The 20244-nt window shown below is 33.8% G+C and overlaps 1 protein-coding gene across 4 annotated transcripts in view; it reads right to left on the reverse strand.

The window, feature by feature from the left end:
• SLC16A7 (solute carrier family 16 member 7) overlaps positions 1 to 20244 on the reverse strand; it is a 180362-nt gene that overhangs the window by 14100 nt on the left and 146018 nt on the right. For all 4 annotated transcript variants that reach the window (XM_032421137.1, XM_032421140.1, XM_032421139.1 and 1 more), the window contains 2 exons: positions 3908 to 4051; positions 49 to 867 (listed from right to left, as the gene is read on the reverse strand). In XM_032421137.1, coding sequence (XP_032277028.1) covers positions 49 to 867; positions 3908 to 4051 — 963 coding nt within the window. The remainder of the gene's footprint in view (positions 1 to 48; positions 868 to 3907; positions 4052 to 20244) is intronic.

Raw genomic sequence — 20244 nt, forward strand, 5'->3', positions numbered from 1 at the left:
GATATTCATTTTATGCTTTTTGCTTTTCTGGATGAGAATTATTCTTACCAGCAAGAGGAGGACCAAGAAGAACGGGGCAACACTCCACCACTGTGACAAGTCCTACAGCGCTGGAAAACCTTTGAGGGCCAACCAGGTCCATGAGAGTTTCAAAGAGGACACTGCTAACACTCCCAAATCCAAGACCAAAAAATATAGCATATAACACCAGGCTTGTGTAGTCCTCTGCCAATGGGCACAAGAGATGGCACACTCCATTGAACATGACTGCAAAACTGAAGAAGTACTGGATTCGGGGGCGGATAAGTTTGGAGTTTGCAATGAGTCCTCCAGCAGGTCTAGCAAACATATCAACAAAAGCCATAATAGACAGCAAGAAAGCTGCAGAATACTCATCAATTCCTTTGTCCTTAGCATATGGAGCCAAGAATATAATGGGGGCAAAAAACCCTAGAAACATAATGACATTTCCAGATAAGTATATCAGAAATCCCCGATGCTTAAAAAGGGAGAAATCTAAATACGTATTGACTTTCTCCCATACTGATTTCTTCTTATGGCTTTTCTTCACACCTGAATCATCCATTCTTATGCCAATCTTATTTTTAGACTTATTGGTAATTTGTTTGGGTTCAACGGGTCTCATGAGGGACCCAGCCACACAGGCATTCAACAGGATACCTCCCAAAATCAAGAAGCTTCCTTTCCAGCCAAAAGTATTAAAAAGGTACTGATTGAAAGGAGCCAATGTACTTAAGAAAACAGGACTTCCTGCCATGGCAAGGCCATTAGCCATGGGTCGTTTCTTATAGAAGTATTTGCCAATGATCGTTAGGGCTGGTTGCAGGTTGAAGGCTAGACCTAAACCTAAAAAGAACAGAACAAAGGGAACAAAAACACAAACACATTATGTCACTCACAAAAGGAATTACTCCTTAAAATGTACAGTCAAGTGGGTAAGGCAGAACTAAAAGTGCAAAAGCAGGTAATAATTTTTGACAATTTTAAATATCATGGAATTGTGCATAAACAAAGAGGTTCTCACAATTGGACACTTGATATGTATGACAGCTTCATATTCCTTTCATGTGAAAGCAGAAAAATGAAATCAAGAACATCTACTGATGTTTCCATAATCACAGAACAGGTTGAAATTAAGATGAAATTATTAGTTCTTAGTTATAATCACTTAATACCACAGATAAATTAATCCTCTCTATTTACATAAACCTATTTACATGCATTATATTTATATACGCATATATAGAATAGATTCCTCCTTTGTGGGCAAGAGTGCATTTAAATGGGAACACTGTTTTTAAGAGTGGAACAGAGTGAACAGATTAAAAAGGTTGCTGTTTATGAAAATCTTAGGTCTCTCCAGAGATATTTCTTTCAGAACTGAGCAAATAATAAACAAGAGTAATAAATTAATGCCATTAATGTCAGCTCTACATCTTTCACATTCCACAGTTCATGACTATAGATGCACATATGGTGTTGACTAAAAAATAAAATTTTTGCTTTAAACATTTTATTTCAGAGATTAAAACTCATTCTTTATATGATTCAAAGGTTCCTACTATTCCTACTGATTCCAAGGGAATCCCTTGGCAGTGCTGAGTATCACTTTTGAGAGATGAATGATTTCTTATAGCTTGCCAAAGTATTACTTAGCAATAGTGATGATTAAGTTTGCTTATAAAGCACATAAAATTGATTTAGATAAGGTACCTCTCTTTCCCCTTTAACCTAGGCATTATTCTGTATTAGTTTACGGGTTAGAGAAGTAAGAATTCTGCATTTACCAATTTATGTAAATTGAGACAGTATTGCAAAGTGGTTAAGTATTTAGACTCAGGGACAACTCAGTTCTCAGTACAAATAGTTACTGCAAACCTTTGATACAAATATTTTCTATGAGTAGGAGGGTCCCTAAAAGCTGACACAAAGGAACCGAGAATGTGCTTTGGAGAGTAACAGGGTAGTATGCTCTCTGATACTATCACGGCCCGCACCTGTGAGACATGCAGGATAAGTGTAATTTATAAATAAGGAAACTGTCAGCCTATGGTCAGTGGCTTGTAAATGGAAGAATCCAAATTAAAACCCAGGAATTTTGTTTTGAAGTTCAAATTTCTTTACCTAATGCCACCCTCCCCTAACCCCTGGCCCCATTCGGTCACCTAGAATTTTGCCTTCGGGTGTTAATCCAATTTCTCCTTAGGAGATGGTGGCCATCTATTTCTTATTCTGCAGGGTAAGATGAACATGAGATTTGAAATCCAAAGATCTGAATTTGCCTCGACTATTTACCTATGTACAGTGTTGGACATGACACTGAGACTTCCTGAGTTCTAATCCCCTCAACAACAACAAAAGAGGGTTCTGCCAAAGTCAAGTAAGTTCTAGAACTGTCAAATGTTATATAATGACATATGATGATAATTATATGCTAGTATTTATTTAAAAGTAACAAAATTCTGGGTACTCTGTGAAGTACTATGTATTCATTTTTTACATGAATCATTCCAGTGACTCCCAAAGTAAAGAGCTTATCATTTTCCCCATTTTAAAGACAAAGAACTGAGATATAAGGAGGCTAATGTGCTAAATTAGGTTTAAAAATTAGACTGTCTACCAAAAAGTACTGGCTGATTATGCCTTAAGATAAATCTCTCATGGCATATTTAATGGTTGACTCTAGAAGCACCAAAGCCTTCAAGACTCAAGAATTGAAGTTAGAATAACATATAATGCTGTTGAAATTTGTGGTATAGTAATAACAAAATCATCTTTTCCATAATACATCTACTTGTGGGCCCAGCCTGACTTCCATGGTCAAATATAATATACAGTATTTCTGCACAAAGAAAGGACATTCTCTGCAGTAAGAAAATTCCTAGATATAAGATTCTCATTCATAATGTCAAAAGGTGTTTTACCACATCAAAAAGGAAGACAGTCATGGAAAGGTTGTAAAGAGAAAGATTTTAACATCACTATTACTTTAGGCTTTAATACATCTTATTTTTTTCATCAAATGATACAAAGTTCAAGGTTAGATTGATCTAAAACTACTTTAAAAAGAGAATATATTTACTGTTTTTCTGTGAGCATAAGGAAACGATTCAGTTTCTTTATATATTAAAATCTAATTTTTCTTAAAATTTTGAGTGTAGATTTGTTTAATGCAGTTTACTGTTGAGATTAATAAAAATAGTGTTTTCCAAATGTACATATTTAGGTAGGTTTGAGTCAACAGACATTACGCATGAGGAACAACTGTAATACAATGACAGTATGACATTTAAAAACATGTGTTTAGTGGCATATGCGCCTTACAGAGCCTTTAAACAATTAGAATCTTTTGTAAGGGAAAGAAGGGACGGCAATACAGAGCACCACCACTAACCAGAACACAGACAAAAGGAATTCTGTTAGAGCTAAATCAATGCATGCAGAAAATATCACCGGCATCATTTTTAACCTATAATGAATGATAAGTCAGATACTCTAAAAAGTAATAAGTAATAAAAATAACTTTTAAAAAAAATGAAGTTTTTATATGCCGGGAAGTCTGTGTCCATAATACCATCTTAACTAGCTGATGAATAAAGGGTGAAATGGTAAAACTACATCAAAACTGTTTTCTTTTTGACATTGATATCATAGCACCTAATGTATCTGATAACTTGTTTTTTCCATTTCTTGAAATAAGTTTGATTGGCTATTCCAAGCTAGTATTTCAGTGTACTAGATGAAAATACTTTAAGATAGCATCTGATATAAAAAGTAAACTCAAAGAAAACAATACGAATTGTTCTGTTGTTTATGCTTCTTCCAGAGCTTTGCAAACAATGGAAGTGTTAAGAAGAGAATAAGCAGAAAACAAAACTTGACTTACCACAAATAAATCCCATCGTGAGGTAAAGCTCTATTACGTTGGTACTAAAAGAGGCTGTGACCATTCCCAAACAGCATAATAAACCTCCTACCATCACCACTGGTCGGCTACCATATTTATTCACCAGAACACTACTTATGGGACCTGAGATAGAGAGGAAATTAAGAAATGTTCAGTTGCTGGGTCATTTACTTATTTTTAACAGTTGTTAATTTTGAAAGCACATTTTAATGACAAAAGAAAAATATTAGTTCACATAGAATATAATGAAGACTTTTCAATACTTCCTAATCACTTTGATTGGTTACCTTTAACCATATATATGACAGCACATAAAATAATAAATTAGAAGTGTTTAACATATAGTTTATGACCATAATCATTCGACTTTTGATGGAAAGGTTTTCAACAGGACATAGCTATACTATCCAAATATTTAATAAATGCAAGCAAATTTATGTAACAATCTAGAGATTATAAAAATGACTTGTCTGTGTAATAATTTTCTTTCCTAGAATAATATATTTGCACACACACATAGATCCTCTTAGAGCTTAAATTGTTTTTTTTTTCATTATACCACAGTATGATTTTTCTTTAATACCATATTTCCTTGACTCTAAGATACCAACAGTTTTCATATCTTATTATGTTAGAAATAAAGATGTCTCACACTTGATGTCTCTTAACAACCCCTGTTCATCAGGTGGTAGTCATAGATAGCAATGTAGTGATCACCGCTTATGCTTGCTTGAATTTGGTTGTTATTTCTGTCGCTTGGTTGGACAATAGCAATTCCTCACACTTCAATCAAACCATTTAAGGGCCATTTGAAGAAGGGATATGAATATGAATCCTGATCATTGTCTAAAAAATCTTCTGTTGACACATTCTGATCATGTCAAGAAAGTACCAGCATCAAAACTTACTGAATGGGTAGAGCAGCTTAGATGAAATTACCAGAGAAAAAAATGGTGGATCTCTCTATTAAGATACGCTGCCTCACGGGCAAACAGAACAGTCTTATGTGTGAAACATGTACACTGAGAACTCGGACTCGAAAACTAATTTAGGAGAGCCATATACTGAATGGGAAGAGGTTTTAAGAATGCTTTACTCAATTTATTTAATGTACATTTCCCAATGTGTGCGTGTGTGTGTGTGTGTGTGTGTGTACATATAAAATATGCAGGAGTGATTAAAATGATTAAAATCATCTGTTTAACTATGTCTAAAAAAGCTCTTTTGGTAGTTATAAAACAAAAGTTCTAAATATTAATAAAGTGTTGTGTTTTATTTTAATCACAGCATTTTTGTTTTCTAGTGGTGCATCATAAAATAATGGTGCAACTTAACAACTGAGGTCATCTTAGATTCAGTGAAAAGTCCATACTATTTTATGAGACCTGTCAATGTGTAAATAGTTTAATTTGACACTTCCTTCTTAACTTAAAATTATATTTCATCTAAAACAAGGGCCATTGCTTTGAGGGAAAAATATTACATTAGGTCAGAATTCTCAGTCCAATATTTAGTCTAGAAAAAATTTAAATGATTTTTAGTTAATACTATAACTTAAAAATTTGCTAAGTGCGATTGTACTGCATTTGAGAATTTCTACATAGATAGTATTTAAAATACATTGAGATTCATTTGTCAGTACAGCTTTATTCTTTCACACAACTATAGTTATTATTTTTATTCCTTAAATATAAGTTTGAAATAAAAACTTCATGGCCTAATATTACTCCACAATATCTTTTGAAAACATATTGGTAAAAACACATAATTTGACAAAAAAACCTCAAAAATAGAATACTACTTTTGCATTTAATACCCCCCCCCCAAAAAAAAAAACTAAAAAAGGGCCATATGAAAGACAGCTCTATAAAAACAACAGAGTTGGGGGAGAAAAATCAATGAAAATTGTACAAGATAATGTGAAAAGAATAGATTTCTGTCCTAATATGGTATAAACTCATATGATTTAGGAAATTAGCATTTTCATTAAAAAGCACATACCTAAATTCAAATGGCCTTTCTGAGAAATGAATTGATTAGCCTTGATTAATTGTTGAACTTAAGTGTGGGTTCCTTTTCTTAAAATTATTTAACAGTTCACTTTACTTCAATTCAATTTAACTCAAATCAGTTCAATGCACTATTTCTTGAGCTTCTAGTATAAAACCAGTTGATAGATGCCAAGTATAAAATAATAAAAACACAACTATAATCATCAACCCATTATAATACAGAGGGAGAAAATATCAAGTTATTTTAAGAACTGTGATGGATGCTTTGATAAATACTAGACTATCAGAATGAATCCAAAGGCATTTATCAATTACTTGGACTAAATTTTTTCAGTACCATTGATATTATATATACCATTTTCTATGTGATGCCTGGATAACTCACAAATGTACTGATTACTAAATTTTATAAATGTGTTTGCCTAAATGGTGTAAATTTAAATTTGAACATAGGTGATGAATCACAACTTAATTTGCAATGTGCGGCAAATAATTATATCTACAGTTCAGAATAACCACATTAAGGCTTTTTTTTCCACGACTGTGATTAAGAGTGGCCACTAAAGAAAACATTTAGAGGTGCAGTTTTTTTTTTTTTTTTGAAGAGACTGATAATTTCTACTGTGGTATCAGTCAAGATGCAATGAGAGTTCTAATTTTAACAAATGATTTTACTTTAAATAACACACTTTAATTAAGTGATGATCTATTAGATAATCTATAAGGCATGTATTTACATAATTCATCTATAATCTTTTTCTAGCAAAAAAGATATACTTTTTAAGTTGATTTGTTTAGAAATAATCAAAGCTCCTTACCCCTTAATATGAAATGCTTATAAAATGTCATATAGAATATTTCTAGTTTGTAATAGTTGTAGATCTAAGTGAAATTATGATACAGAACAAAATATACTTATTTTGTAAAGAACCTTTAAATGCTTAACATTAGCTTGAGGAGGCATCTAACACTAGATATATAACACAATGCTATCCAATACCTCTCTCTCTCCAACCTACAAGCAGCTTGGTTTATTGTATTAACAAGAAAGATGGAGTTTCAAGAAAATAAATAAATTCTCATCACATGTGATTTTTGTTAAACATGAGCTAGCCTCACAGGTGTCCCTTGTTGATGAATCTTAGGCCCAATTATATCCTGAGGTCATTTATTCATTTATCTATTAATTCAATCAGGATGGAAGCTTTTACTCAGCATATGTTTTTCAAGTAATCATGATGTTTAATCATTAGTTAAGTCAAAAAAGAAAATTCTCTACCTGCTGAGAGTTACATCTGAGCCCATATCTAAATAGAGCAAAGGTGTACTGTTCATCCGAATGCTTTGTTCTATTTGTTTGTTGAGTGGTTAAAAAAAATGATGTGCAAGAATAATATTGTCTTATTTCCAAAAACATTCACGCAAGTATCAGACTATATCTGAACCAGACTGATCTACCTACTGATTTCTTCTGCTGAGCTTTCCAAACTATCTCAGAATTTTTGGTGTCAAGTTTAAGAGTCACTTTCATGCTAGCTGTGAAGCTGTAAAGGAGGACTTCGTCAGAGAGCAGGGGAAGGATCACAATGTTGTCACCCATACTTCAGCTGCTTCTTTGTTTTCTGAAAGCTACTTCTGTCTTTTAATGGCTGTGGCTCCAATAACACTTATTCTGTTAAAGAAGCTTATGTGTGTTCTTATAAATTATAGAGAGTGTTTGCCCATTCTTAGAACTCCTGTTGCACTTATAGTTGGTCACACACACACACCCCAGAACACTTATTAATCCTCTATTTCATTTGTTTGAGTCTTGTTCCTACATCCTATTCTAAGCTCTGGGATGGTAGTTGCCATATAGACTGTTATTATTCTATTATTATTCGTTAATTTATTGAGTTATTACTCTTTGCAGGCAGTGTGCTAAGAACTGTGCATGCATTATTGCACATGATTTTCATGGCAATCTGATAATTATAGCAATGTAACAGTTGATAAAACTGAGACATGCAAAGGGTTGATAACTTGTTCAAGGTCACAACAATATAAGCGGTAGAGGGGCGCCTGGGTGGCTCAGTCGTTAAGCGTCTGCCTTCGGCTCAGGTCATGATCCCAGGGTCCTGGGATCGAGCCCCACATCGGGCTCCCTGCTCAGCGGAAGCCTGCTTCTCCCTCTCCCGCTCCCCCTGCTTGTGTTCCCTCTCTCGCTGTGTCTCTCTCTGTCAAATAAATAAATAAAATCTTAAAAAAAAAAAAAAAAAATATAAGCGGTAGAATGTGGATAGGAGCCCAGAGTCATCTGATTATAAAACTTGTACTTTTCACTACTGTGCAGAAAAGAATTAACATATCAGGTATGAGACTTCCATCCTCAGAAAGGCCTGCTTGCAAGGCTGGCTCTTGGCTGGCACCTGGGAACTTGGGGTTTCAGAAGTGTTTCCACTATTCCCTAACTGATAAGAGTGGCTCACTGTGCCTAAACCGTTTCACAAACAATGTGGTTTATGCTGAATATCTGCCTTCCTTCCCAGAGTGTGGACTTTTAGGCATGCAAGACAGAGAATGCCTATATGGCCAGCAACCCAACAGAAACCTTAAGCACTTGAGTCTCTAATGAGCTTCCTGATAGACAACACTTCAGCTACGTTGTCACAACTGGTTGCTGGATTAAGTCTATCCTTTGTGATTCCATTCGGAGTGGACTCTTGGAACTTGGCATCTGGTTTCTCCTGTACTTTGATCCACGTGCTTTTCCCATTCCTGATATTGTTTTGCATTCTTTCATTGTAATAAATCATAGTCATGAAAAAGACATTGTTGAGTCCTGTGAATCTTCCTAGTGAATCATGAAACCTGAAAGCGGTCTTGAAATATCTCTTCTAATTTCGAGTTTTGCATATAGTTATAAGCAAGTGATTTTTTTTGTTAAATATTTTAAAAATGTGTGACCAACAATATATATGAACTGGTCTATTCCTTTGTATACTGTTATTCTGTTCTGTAAACAAGAATTCATAGTGCTTGTTTTTCTTTTGTATATGGCATGAGTACATGAAAAATGCTGTGAGAAAATTTGGAGAATATGTTATGTAATGAACATTTCATAAAATATATCTGATCAATCTAAAAACATGAACTGGAATTGACTATCAATTTGAGGTATATAAAAATTTTATGTATAGCATAAACACTAACAGAAGAAATGATAAACTGCTATAATTTATTTTTCTTTTGCTTTATTTCAAATTTGTATACGTGGTATCCTGTCAAATCAAATGATAAAAAGCACTAGTGCAGGACTGGGAAAAAGTTGTTTGCAATTACAGAAATTTATCTGTGTTTACTACTGTAGTATTTTTCTCCCTGACAGGGGCTTTCAAAATTTGAAAGATCTTTCAAAGAGATTTTTTGAATTAAAACACTGTTGCTATTTTAATTTGGCTAGAGGATGGGATCCTCTTCATTAACTACTTGTTTGCCTGAGGTTTATCCCTGAACTGAAGCTGTATTAAAAATTCACCTGGTTTCTCTCTCCATGTGATCTCTTTTCATTTAAGGTCAGTGAAAAACATGAGGGGAGAATCCCTAATAATTAGGAAGCAGCTATTACATTTGCCTTTCTTTACAAAGGATGGAGATATAAATGTTATCCAGGTAAATCATCTTCAGTTAGCATGTTGCTCAATGATGACTGTGCCAGTTTGATATACGAGAGCTCATCCAGAGCTTATAAGAGATGAATCTTTATGGCAGATACTCATAGTTTATTCACTCAGCATTCAACTAGTATTTCAAATTTTAAGTATATAAAGGTTTTGAATGAATGGTTTGAGTAGTTGTAGAAATCAAGAAAGGGGTTGATTAATATGCTGGGTATACCTGATGCACAACAGAGACAGAAGGGGATTGGAGGGTGGCATGGTCTATAAACTCATCCTTGCATTTGCTGTTCCATTTGAAATATTCTCCCCTTTATATATAAATGGCTTATTTTTCTCATACTCAGGTCTCTGCAGATATATCAGCTTCTCAGAGAGACTTCTCACCATTCCAATAGATAAATCTACCAAACCTTAATATGGTACTAAATGCTATTTTAAAATACACCTAAACATCAATAGCTCATTTTCCACACCTTCTATATTAAACATTTTTCTTTCTGCATGTATCTCAATACCTGTCTGTCATCGGTGGGGTTGTGAGAAAAGTTCTGTAGTATTACTTTAATGGGAAGATGGTTATTTTTATGTTCCCTCATCTTTTCCTCTCTCTACATAAATTTCTGCATTTCTGTATTCATTTGTATGGGGGGAGGGGGGGAGTAAACAAATTGACATCTTATCAAAATCCTTTACTACCTATCAAAGGGTTTAAAAGTGGGCATTCCGTGCCCATGGACAGAAATGCCAAACAACTTCGTTGGTGTCTATAGGTTACATTATTCCCAACCAGGAAAGACATTTTTACTTCTTTAAGGCTGGCACAATGGCTACATAAAACAAAAACCAAAAAAAAAACAAAAAAACATTTCTCTAGGACTCGGCACATTTCTAAACTCTTCACATATACAATCACATGTAATCTTTATAATCTCTCTAAAAGTTGCCAGTATTTCTTCATTCCCATTTTAATACATAAGAAAACTGACGTGCAAATCACAGCTTGTAAGGATTGCTCAAGCACTCTGCTATGACTGCCTGGGCTAGAGCATGCCTCGCACTACTGTGAAGTGTCATTTTTCCTGGGAGAAGTGATTGCATCTCTTTTACATGTATGATGCTAATTTCTTCAAAATAAAAATTTATATTTAATTTATGTTATGCAATATTTATACTTTATATTGCCTGCTCTTTGGAATAATTTTTAAGAAGGCAGAAAAATAAGACTATATTGCAGAAACTGCTGGTTCCCTCCCCAAGAGACATGCCCCCTTCCTTTTTCCTAAATGAATCCTGATTTTGTTTTATACTTAATCACTTCTGTGACACCCCAGGCCTAACTTTTGGGAGTGAATCATAAGTACTGTAAGCCAATCATGATAAGACATGAGCATTTTGGGGCAATTTATATAGGATAAAATTTTCTGGGGGCTTCTGGGAAAGGATGCCCTTATAAAGCAATAAAATGCCTCTGTATGTTTTCAAGAGAATGTGATGTCTTGAGGTGCCACAGTCATCTTTCTACTATGAAGGGTGCTTGAAGATAAGGCAGATATTTAAGCCATTGATTAGATCAAAGAGACAATAAAATCAACCAAACCAGAAGCTACTACCTACAGACTTCTTGTGATATGACATCATAAAACTTAAGTAGTGGTTAGTTTACCAATGGACACTGGATTTTTGCCTGGTTGCAGTCTAAGACATCCTAATATAGTAATAGAAAAAACTCAATTCCTATTAAAAATTTCATAAAATCTGTTAATACTAGCTCACACTAAAAAGCTGTTAACATTGGCTAAATACCCTCTTTTCCTCTTAAGCTTGTAAGGTTACTTAGTTTCACAGAATTATCTCGGTGTGATCTAACTGCAGAACATTTAAAGTGATTCTGATACTTTTCCAATTTGTTATACTCAATTAAATGTTATAATAATTTAACCTCAATAGAATTTTTGAAATGTGGATATGTAATTCATAATGGATCTTAAAATATACATATTTCCATTAGGAAAATTCAATTTGTAAACTGATGGTTCATACCTGTCTTAGGCAACTAATTAGCAATATGACCATTTCTAAAGCATGCTAAAATATATTTCTGTTCATGGATATTTTTCCCTCATAACTCTTATTGTACATAGAATATTACATGAAGTCCTATGAAATTTTATATTCTTTCCCTCTATCTATTCTTCAAGATTGTTTCAAAAACCATTATCATAATGCATTCCATGAACCCATCTGTCTAATATAATCCTTTAACCTTCTGGCTGCTATACTACTTTTGTTCCTATCTCTTAAGTTAGTATTAATACTCTACTTTGTGATATATTTGCATATTTGTATTAATCACTAGAATTTCATCTCTTGGAGGGTAAAGGCATATTGTTATTCATTTATAATTTACTTAGCTTAAGACAAATTATTTTATATAGTAAATAGTAATTATTTTCTATTTAATTAGATTAAATTATTTTCTAAGTTGCTTTAGAATTGTCATGTGATGCCATCATCACTTCATTGGAATGATATCAGTATTTATTATAGTAGACAAGGTTTCAAAGAGGATATATAATCTACTGGGTTCCTTTTTCTCCTTCTCTAAATCATATATAAAACAAAAAATCCAACACATATGCCAGGTTAAAGATCATTTTAGTCATGTACCTGATCTCTATTCATTTTAACTCTTCTCTTTAAAAGTGCCTTGGTTTATGAATAAAAACTAATTTTAAGCAAACAAAATTCCTCACTAAAGGTGTGAGGTCCACTTACCCCAACATCCCTGCCACTACCTACTATCATATTTGTGTATAGTGTAGCTGTATGTAGATGTATTTGTGTGTGGATGGGTGTGTTTTGAACCTAAGGGACACAGTACCAAGGGAGTGTGCTCCCACTATCCTTTGTGCACTTTTTACATAAGTTCTGGTATAAAGTACTATAGAGTGATAACAAGCAGTATTCTCTACTTATTCCCGGGAATAGTCATCATCAGAGAAATAATAACTAATCTCTAAATGAGTTCGCCCTTGCCTAATACTTTTGGTTATGGACTCTGCATCCATTTCTTCCTGCTTTCTCTTTTGAGAAATACTCCTTTCAGGAGTCTGCTTTTCACTGCACAGCCATGTGCTAAGAGAATTATGGAGGTGGGAGTAAATCCTGATTTACATGAAGAGCCAATTTTGATAGTCTCATTCCTTTCTCCACTGAATGATTTAGGGCTGGGCTTATGACACAATTCTGGCCAGTGAGATATGAGTGGAAATCTAGCAATATCTGGGAAAAGTTCTCCTTTTCTTAAAAAGAGATATAAAGAAATCACTAAGTGCTTCCTCGTCCATGCATGTTACTGTGAACCACGGCAGCCGTCTTGTGACCATGGAGAGAGCTGGCTGAAGACAAAGCTGAAGCACAGAAGCTAGAAGTTCCAGGAGCACCACAGTGAAGTGCAGCCCTAATGACGCCATTCTAGGGTCACTCTATATTTTAAATTCTTGTTAAATGAGGGAATGTTTTTACTCAGGGCTTAAACCTATTGAGTGTTTAAGCTGAAAGCATCCTAGCAGATAAACCTGCAGTAAAATAGATAACTTTTCCTTAAATATTGGGGTATAATGAAGGATAGAGTTGGATATACCAAGAGTAATCACAACAAAAAAAACTTTGGTTCAATCACATGTCTCACTGAAAAGCTGTAATTTTACTTTGAAGATCTGGGTATTTTGTTTTATAGCTTGTTTTACAGCTTTCCCAAATAAGTGGCACTCATGAATTTATGGCACTACATGCATTCATAAATTAAATGAAAACTTTAAGCTGACAAGGGTTTACTGATGTTCTGAATTTCATGGGGGTTTAGATAAAATGTATGACGTTGTCTAGATAGGTCTTTGTGGTTGGTTATATTTTAACCTCTTCATAACAACTATATTTTACACATACACACATAATGAATTCAAAATAAAATTTCAAGAAAAGTTACTAATGGCTTCAGAGGGGCACTTGGGTGGCTCAGTCAGTTAACCATCTGACTTTTGATTTTGGCTCAGGTCATGCTCTCGGGATTGTGAGATGGATCCGTAGGGCAGGCTCTGCGCTCAGGGGGAAGTCTGCTTGTCCCTCTCCCTCTGCTCCTTCCCACTGCACTCTCTCTCTCTCCAAAATAAAGAAATAAAGTAAAAAAAAAAAAAAATGGCCTCAGAAATCTCATTATTTATTAATTGTGGGACATATATTTCTAATCTATGTAATATTGCTATCTATTCAGGGAATAATATATATATATTTAGTCACAATAAGACATTTTATAGCCTTTGGCATCATCTAGAACCTCTATGAGTAGATCCAGCTATAATAGTGTTCACAAGGAAGTCTAAAATGAATGAATGAATGAATGAAACCAACAGTTTAGCAAATAAATAATGTATGCTATTCTTATCTTTCTGAACAAGGATCAACTTCCAGAAAATACCAGATGCTACTTGTGGTAAAAGTACCTGCAGTGAAGGCCAAGAGAAACAGGAGTGAACTGAACATGAGCACTGAACACTGGTTTCCAGAAGAAACCTTGTCATAGTACTTAAGGAAAAAGGAAGGTATTTGCAGAATATTTTTATTTAAAACAGGGTTTTAAAATATCCTAGACAGAATGTAGGAAATAATATAAAAAGTGAAGGAGTAAGTGTAAATATCTGGAAATATGAGTTCAAACCAAAACCAAAAGATGGAGAAGCATACTAATCACTTGGTACAGAAAAGTAAGAAATTAGACAAATACAAAATAAGCCTAAGATCACTAAAACTGAAGACAAATGCGGATTTTTGGAAGGGAAAGGGAACTCAAGGGAAGAGTGATACTACATCTTAGGGAATTAAAACTAGAGTCATGAAGAGAAACAGAGAAGGAAGGGGACAGGTATGAGATTCAAATCAGATTTTTATGGAGAATAAATATGGAAGAGTAAGGAGTTTTTCTCAGCACTGACAGATGCTGATGAGGTAATTAAATCATTGTGTTAAGATAAAATATAAAGAACAAAGAAGATGTTAGAGAAAAAGTAGAGTCAGGGAAATACACACCCATTTCTCAGAAACAAACAAAAATATGTTTTCCATAGATTAATGAGTAATAAATTCTGAAGGTTTCTAGAAACAAATTAGAATAGATTATTGAAAGATTTTTTTTTAAAGTCTAGAATAGAAAGCTATGATCAATAGAACCCAACATGTTTATCAATTAAAACTAAACTTTTTTCCTTCTGTACATTTAGGTCAAAGAAATATAGAAAATAGCACACCAATCTTTTTGAAGACATTTTACCATATCTGTAATGTAATTCTAGTACACAACATGAAAAATGTGAGCTGACTTTAGGGATTAATGGGTATAATAGGATAATAGTAATGATTAATATTAACCAAATTATAGGAAATAACCTGTCTGCCAATGAAGATTGGCAAGTCCCACCCAGGTCAACATTTTTACACTGACTTCAAGTCATACAGAATTTGTGACTACCAAAAAAACAAAAAAACAAGATCTCCCTCCTCCCCAAATTCACCTACATTATCAGAGCTTATTTTTTTTAATTGTATATATTTAAGGTATACAACATGATGATCTGATATGTGTATATACTGTGAAATAATAACCACAGTCAAACTAATTAACATATCCATCATCTCTCATAGTTACCTTTTATAACTTTAAAAATTAAAAAATACCTTAAACCGTTCAAGCAGAAGCAATGTGACCACATATCAAGAATATTGTAGAGAGATTTAAAGACTGAAGGTTGGTCAGACATTTATGGTCTTTTAATCCTAAAATTTCCAAATAAAATATTTCATATATCTTACCAATAAAGCTGCAATTTAAAATGTTAAGGTAGAAAATATGTGTGTGTGTGGTAAGAATTTATGAAATCTATTTTCTTAGCAAAAGTACATTGTTATTAATATGTGATATATTAAATCTCCAGAATTCCTCATCTTATAATGGAAAGTTTGTATCCTCAACCAACATCTCATTTCCTCCACTCTCCCCTGACCCTGGCAATCCCCTTTCCCCACTTCTACTCTCTGGTTCTACGAGTTCAACTTTTTTAGATTCCACATATAAATGAGATCATGCAGTATTTGTCTTTCTCTGACATAATTCACTTAGTATAATGCCCTCAAGGTTCATCCATATTGTCACAAATGGCAGGATTTGCTTTTTTTTTTTTTTTTTTTTAGGGCTGGACGATATCCCACTGTGTATATGTGAGATACACATATTCTTTAACTATTCAACTGCTGAAGGACACTTAGGTTATTTCCATATCCTGGCTACCGTGAATAAGGCTGCAATGAACATGGGAGTGCAGACAACTCTTGGAGACAGTGATTTTCTTTTCTTTGGATATATACCTCGGATGTGGGATTGCCAGATCATATTCTCTTTTCAATATTTTGAAGAGCTTCATATTGTTTTCCATAGTGGCTGTAATGATTTTCATTCTCACCAACAGTGTATAAACTTTCCCTTTTCTCCACATCCTTGCCAGCATTTGTTTTCTCTTGGCTTTTTTATAATAAACATTTTAACAGGTGTAAGGTGATATCTCACTGTGGTTTTGATTAGCATTTCCTTGATGATTAGTGATGTTGAGCACCTTTTCATATACCTGTTGGCCCTTTGATGTGTTCTTTGGGAAAATATCTATTCAAGTCCTTTGCCCATCAGAACTCTTAACTGAGGTAAAATCTATTCTTCACATGGGACATTTGGCAATTTTATAGAATATGTCTGTTCTCATGGGTATTTGGAGCACTGTTAGTATTTGGTGGATGGGATCAGAGATGCTAAACCTCTTGCTATGTGCAAGATCCATTACAGAAAGATTTGTCTAATCCTAAATTCCATTAAGCTCCCATTGAAATACCTTGGGCTAGATAAATAGAAGTAGATTATCTGAAAAGGAGAGTGCTTTCACACATGAACACTTGATACAATATTATATGAGGAATGGTTAGAAAGAAGTATATATTTAGCTCGGATAAAGATGATTTAGGAAAAACATAATGGCTTCCTTTCATGATATGAAGAATATTCAGTTGAGAGGGTTATTAGATAGGACAGAAGTTACAGGAGCTTGATTCTGTATAGAAAAGATATTCTTAATTCTTTGAGAGGTAGTTACTTGCCCTTAAACTGTTCAAGCAGAAGTAATGTGACCACATATCAAGAATATTGTAGAGAGATTTAAACACTGAAGGTTTGTCAGGCATTTATGGTCTTTTAATCCTAAAATTTCCAAATAAAATATTTCATATATCTTACAAATAAAGCTGCAATTTAAAATGTGTTAAATTATAAATTCATTACAAGACTAATTCCAATCTAGTTTTGAAATGATTTTTGAGTCTAGTTTGCAATGGTGAGCCTTACTTTTTTTTTTAATTTTTAATTTTTTAAATTTTTTAGAGAGGGAGAGAGATGGGGGGCAGAGGGAGAGGGAGAGAATCTTAAGCAGGCGCCACACCCAGCACAGAGCCCGACGCAGGGCTGGATTTCACCACCCTAAGATCATGACCTGAGCTGAAATCAAGAGTCAGAGGATTAACCAACTGAGCCACCCAGGCGCCCCGCCTTACCTTTCTTAAAAAAAGAGCAATGTAAATTACTTATCAAAACTAGTTTCCTGCAATAAACATGCAATTTGTAGATTCATTATTAGGTAAAGTGCTCTATCAGCTTTTCTACCTTCTGTCGATTTTGCTATTTTAGTATTAACAGTCATTATTCATGACATTTTTTATAATTTTATTTATAGCATTAAAAAATATGATTACAAAAGAATGCTAGGAAAGCAGAGCACTTTAAAAAGATGCAAGTGAATTTCAGAATTCTGGAACATACACAGTTCATTCCTGTTTAAGTTAATAAGAAGAACTGTCTCCATTAATTAATCGCTCATCAAAAATTAGATGTTGAGCACACTGTTGGGAAGGTAGTGAGAGGGATGCTCTTCCAAACGTTTTGTAATGGATAATTGGTTTTTCATTTCAAATGGAGAAATGAAGATTAAATGGCAATGCTGTTTAGTAAGCTGGAAAAAAAGGGTCAGGGTTCTACAACCTTGAGCGCATCTCTGAATACCTCCAATTATCAGTCAGCCTTCTGTGCTTGAGCAGTCACGGAGATCGTACTTTGAAAGAGAGGCAGATTTTCAGATTTTCACATCCAAAAAGGTTCTCAGAAGAAGTGAGTGTTTTTGTTTCTGTCAATGAAGACTCTGGTTCACTTGATTGAATGATTGTTGAAAACCACTAGGCTAAGTAATTTTTAAGCTTTCTTTATAATAAAGTTTGACAATCCTATGCCTTAGTAACTTGTTCTGGAATTCATTTATTCAATTAACAAATATATAGAGAGACAGTATTGTTTATATGCCAGGAATTTCAAATGTTTCCTTAGTTGCTGGGAATAAAAAGGCCTTACCTACCCTAAAATTGGGGGTGGGAGAATCTTACTCCAAAAGATCTCAGAGTTTAGTAAATGAGGGTGGTTCAGACATATAAGGAAACAGAGAAAATTGCAATCCCATATTGTTATTATGGATGTCTCAAGACAGTTATGAGAAAGGGCCACTTAAAGTGGCCTCCAGGAGTCAGGGAAATGTAATAATGGGTAAGAGGGAAAACATTCTAGACATTGGAAAGAGTGGTATGATTCGATAAATTGGAACTTTCTCTAGATAAGTGGTTTTCAAATTAAGGTGTACTTACCCTTGTAGGTAATGGAAACTTTCCAAAGGATAGAGTAAGTGTTAGTAGCCTAAGAGATTCAATTATTTCAATCCATAATTTCCATATGTACTAAATCCAAATATCACGTAGATTCTTCTATCCTACCTCTGCTTTCATCAGAGTCCACTGCTTAGGGTGTTAAAACCCCCAAGGCACTAAAGAGACAATTGGAAGTTTCCCTAGATGCTTTTAAATGATTAATAAAGGTTCAAACAAACAAACAAACAAATACCTTGAAGCCTCCTGACTTTCTTTGTCTTGTGCACATTAATGTTGGGGATAATGCAGGCTTGTACATGGGGTATCTGAGGTCTTATTTTTAAGTGTTCAGAAATCATATACATTGTAGTGTGGATAGCAGAAGTGACGGTAATTTACGTTCAGTGATTTCAGTTCTCCTACCTACAAAGAATGCATTGCTCTTGAGGGAGAGTCTGATGAGAACAATGTAAAGAGAACATTGATAAAAATGAATGTTTGTTAAAGATGACTGTTTCAAAAGTTAAATTAATTTTTTTCAGCTATTCTCTCTTTTCACTCCTAGGACGCATCTTTGGAAATAAAAGCACCTTTGAACAGATGGAGCAGTTTGAATCATTGAAGCATATTCCTTTAACTGTAACTGAAGTGTTTACCAGAGTACCAAATTTTTACTTTAAATTCATGAATAAATACTAAGATAGCTGTTGGGCTAATTATATTTCAGCAGCATATACTTTTCTGTTTGTTAAATTCATAAGAAACGTTCTAAATAACGAATCTAAAAATAAAGTGAGATATTTCTGAATATTTACACCTGATTCTTAAAACACTTTCAAGATTTTATTTATTTATTTGAGAGTGAGAGAGAAAGTGAGCAGGAAGGAGAGGGAGGAAGAATCTGAAGCAGACTCCAAGCTGAACACGGAGCCCAATGCGGGGCTCAATCCCAGGACCCTGAGATCCTGACTTGAGCTAAAACCAAGAGTTGGACTGACTGAGCCACCCAGGCTCCCCTTAAAACACTTTCTGATACATATTTACTAAAATGATATTGTGTCTTTTGTCATATTCTGATTTCATAAATAAATAATCAGCTGCATATTATACTAAATTATTTCAAAGTATCAATAGCTTATAAATTTGTTCTTGTTTTTAAGCTTTTCACAAAAACACTTAAATATGTTCCAATGTTATTTTAATTTTAACTTTTATAAGATGTATCCTGTAAGTGGTTTTTAGCGCTTTTACAATAATCTTCAAATGCATATTAAAATGTTTATTTGAACTTGAAAATCAATTCAGACATTCTCTGAAATTAAATCATTTTAGCTGATTAGTTTGAGTAGGGACTGGCTTTGCTAATTAAGTTAGTAGTTATCATTTTCCCACACACTGAACAAGCTAAGTCTGCATCTCCAACATTTTTACAAGTATATACATAAAACATATAACAAACCTTTTAATCACAAATACTCTCTTGAAAAAGGTGTATATTTTAATTTCTCTACCCTTTATGAGTTTACTAGATTAAAAATTTGCCTCTAAATGATAAAAGAGCACCATAATGCTTTATGATTAAGTTAGTTTTGGTAAACATTTTAAGCTAACTTCTCAGAAGTTGAGAGATCTATTGACTGAAAAGTAATTATTTGGTAAGTGAGATGATTTTCAATGCTCTTCTTTTCATAAAATTGAGGGAAGACTTAATTGAATTGTTAGCCAATAGGTCATCACAATTTTTTATTATAAATCATTGTGTGATTTTTGGCAAATTCAAAGAGCTGACTGATATTGCTAAAAATCAAATACTTCCAATTGTGATCTACTTTATTATGTAAACAGTTTACTCAGTGCTTACATCTAT

The sequence above is a fragment of the Phoca vitulina genome, unplaced genomic scaffold (genome assembly GCF_004348235.1).
Source record: "Phoca vitulina isolate PV1807 unplaced genomic scaffold, GSC_HSeal_1.0 scaffold23, whole genome shotgun sequence".
NCBI lineage: Eukaryota > Metazoa > Chordata > Mammalia > Carnivora > Phocidae > Phoca > Phoca vitulina.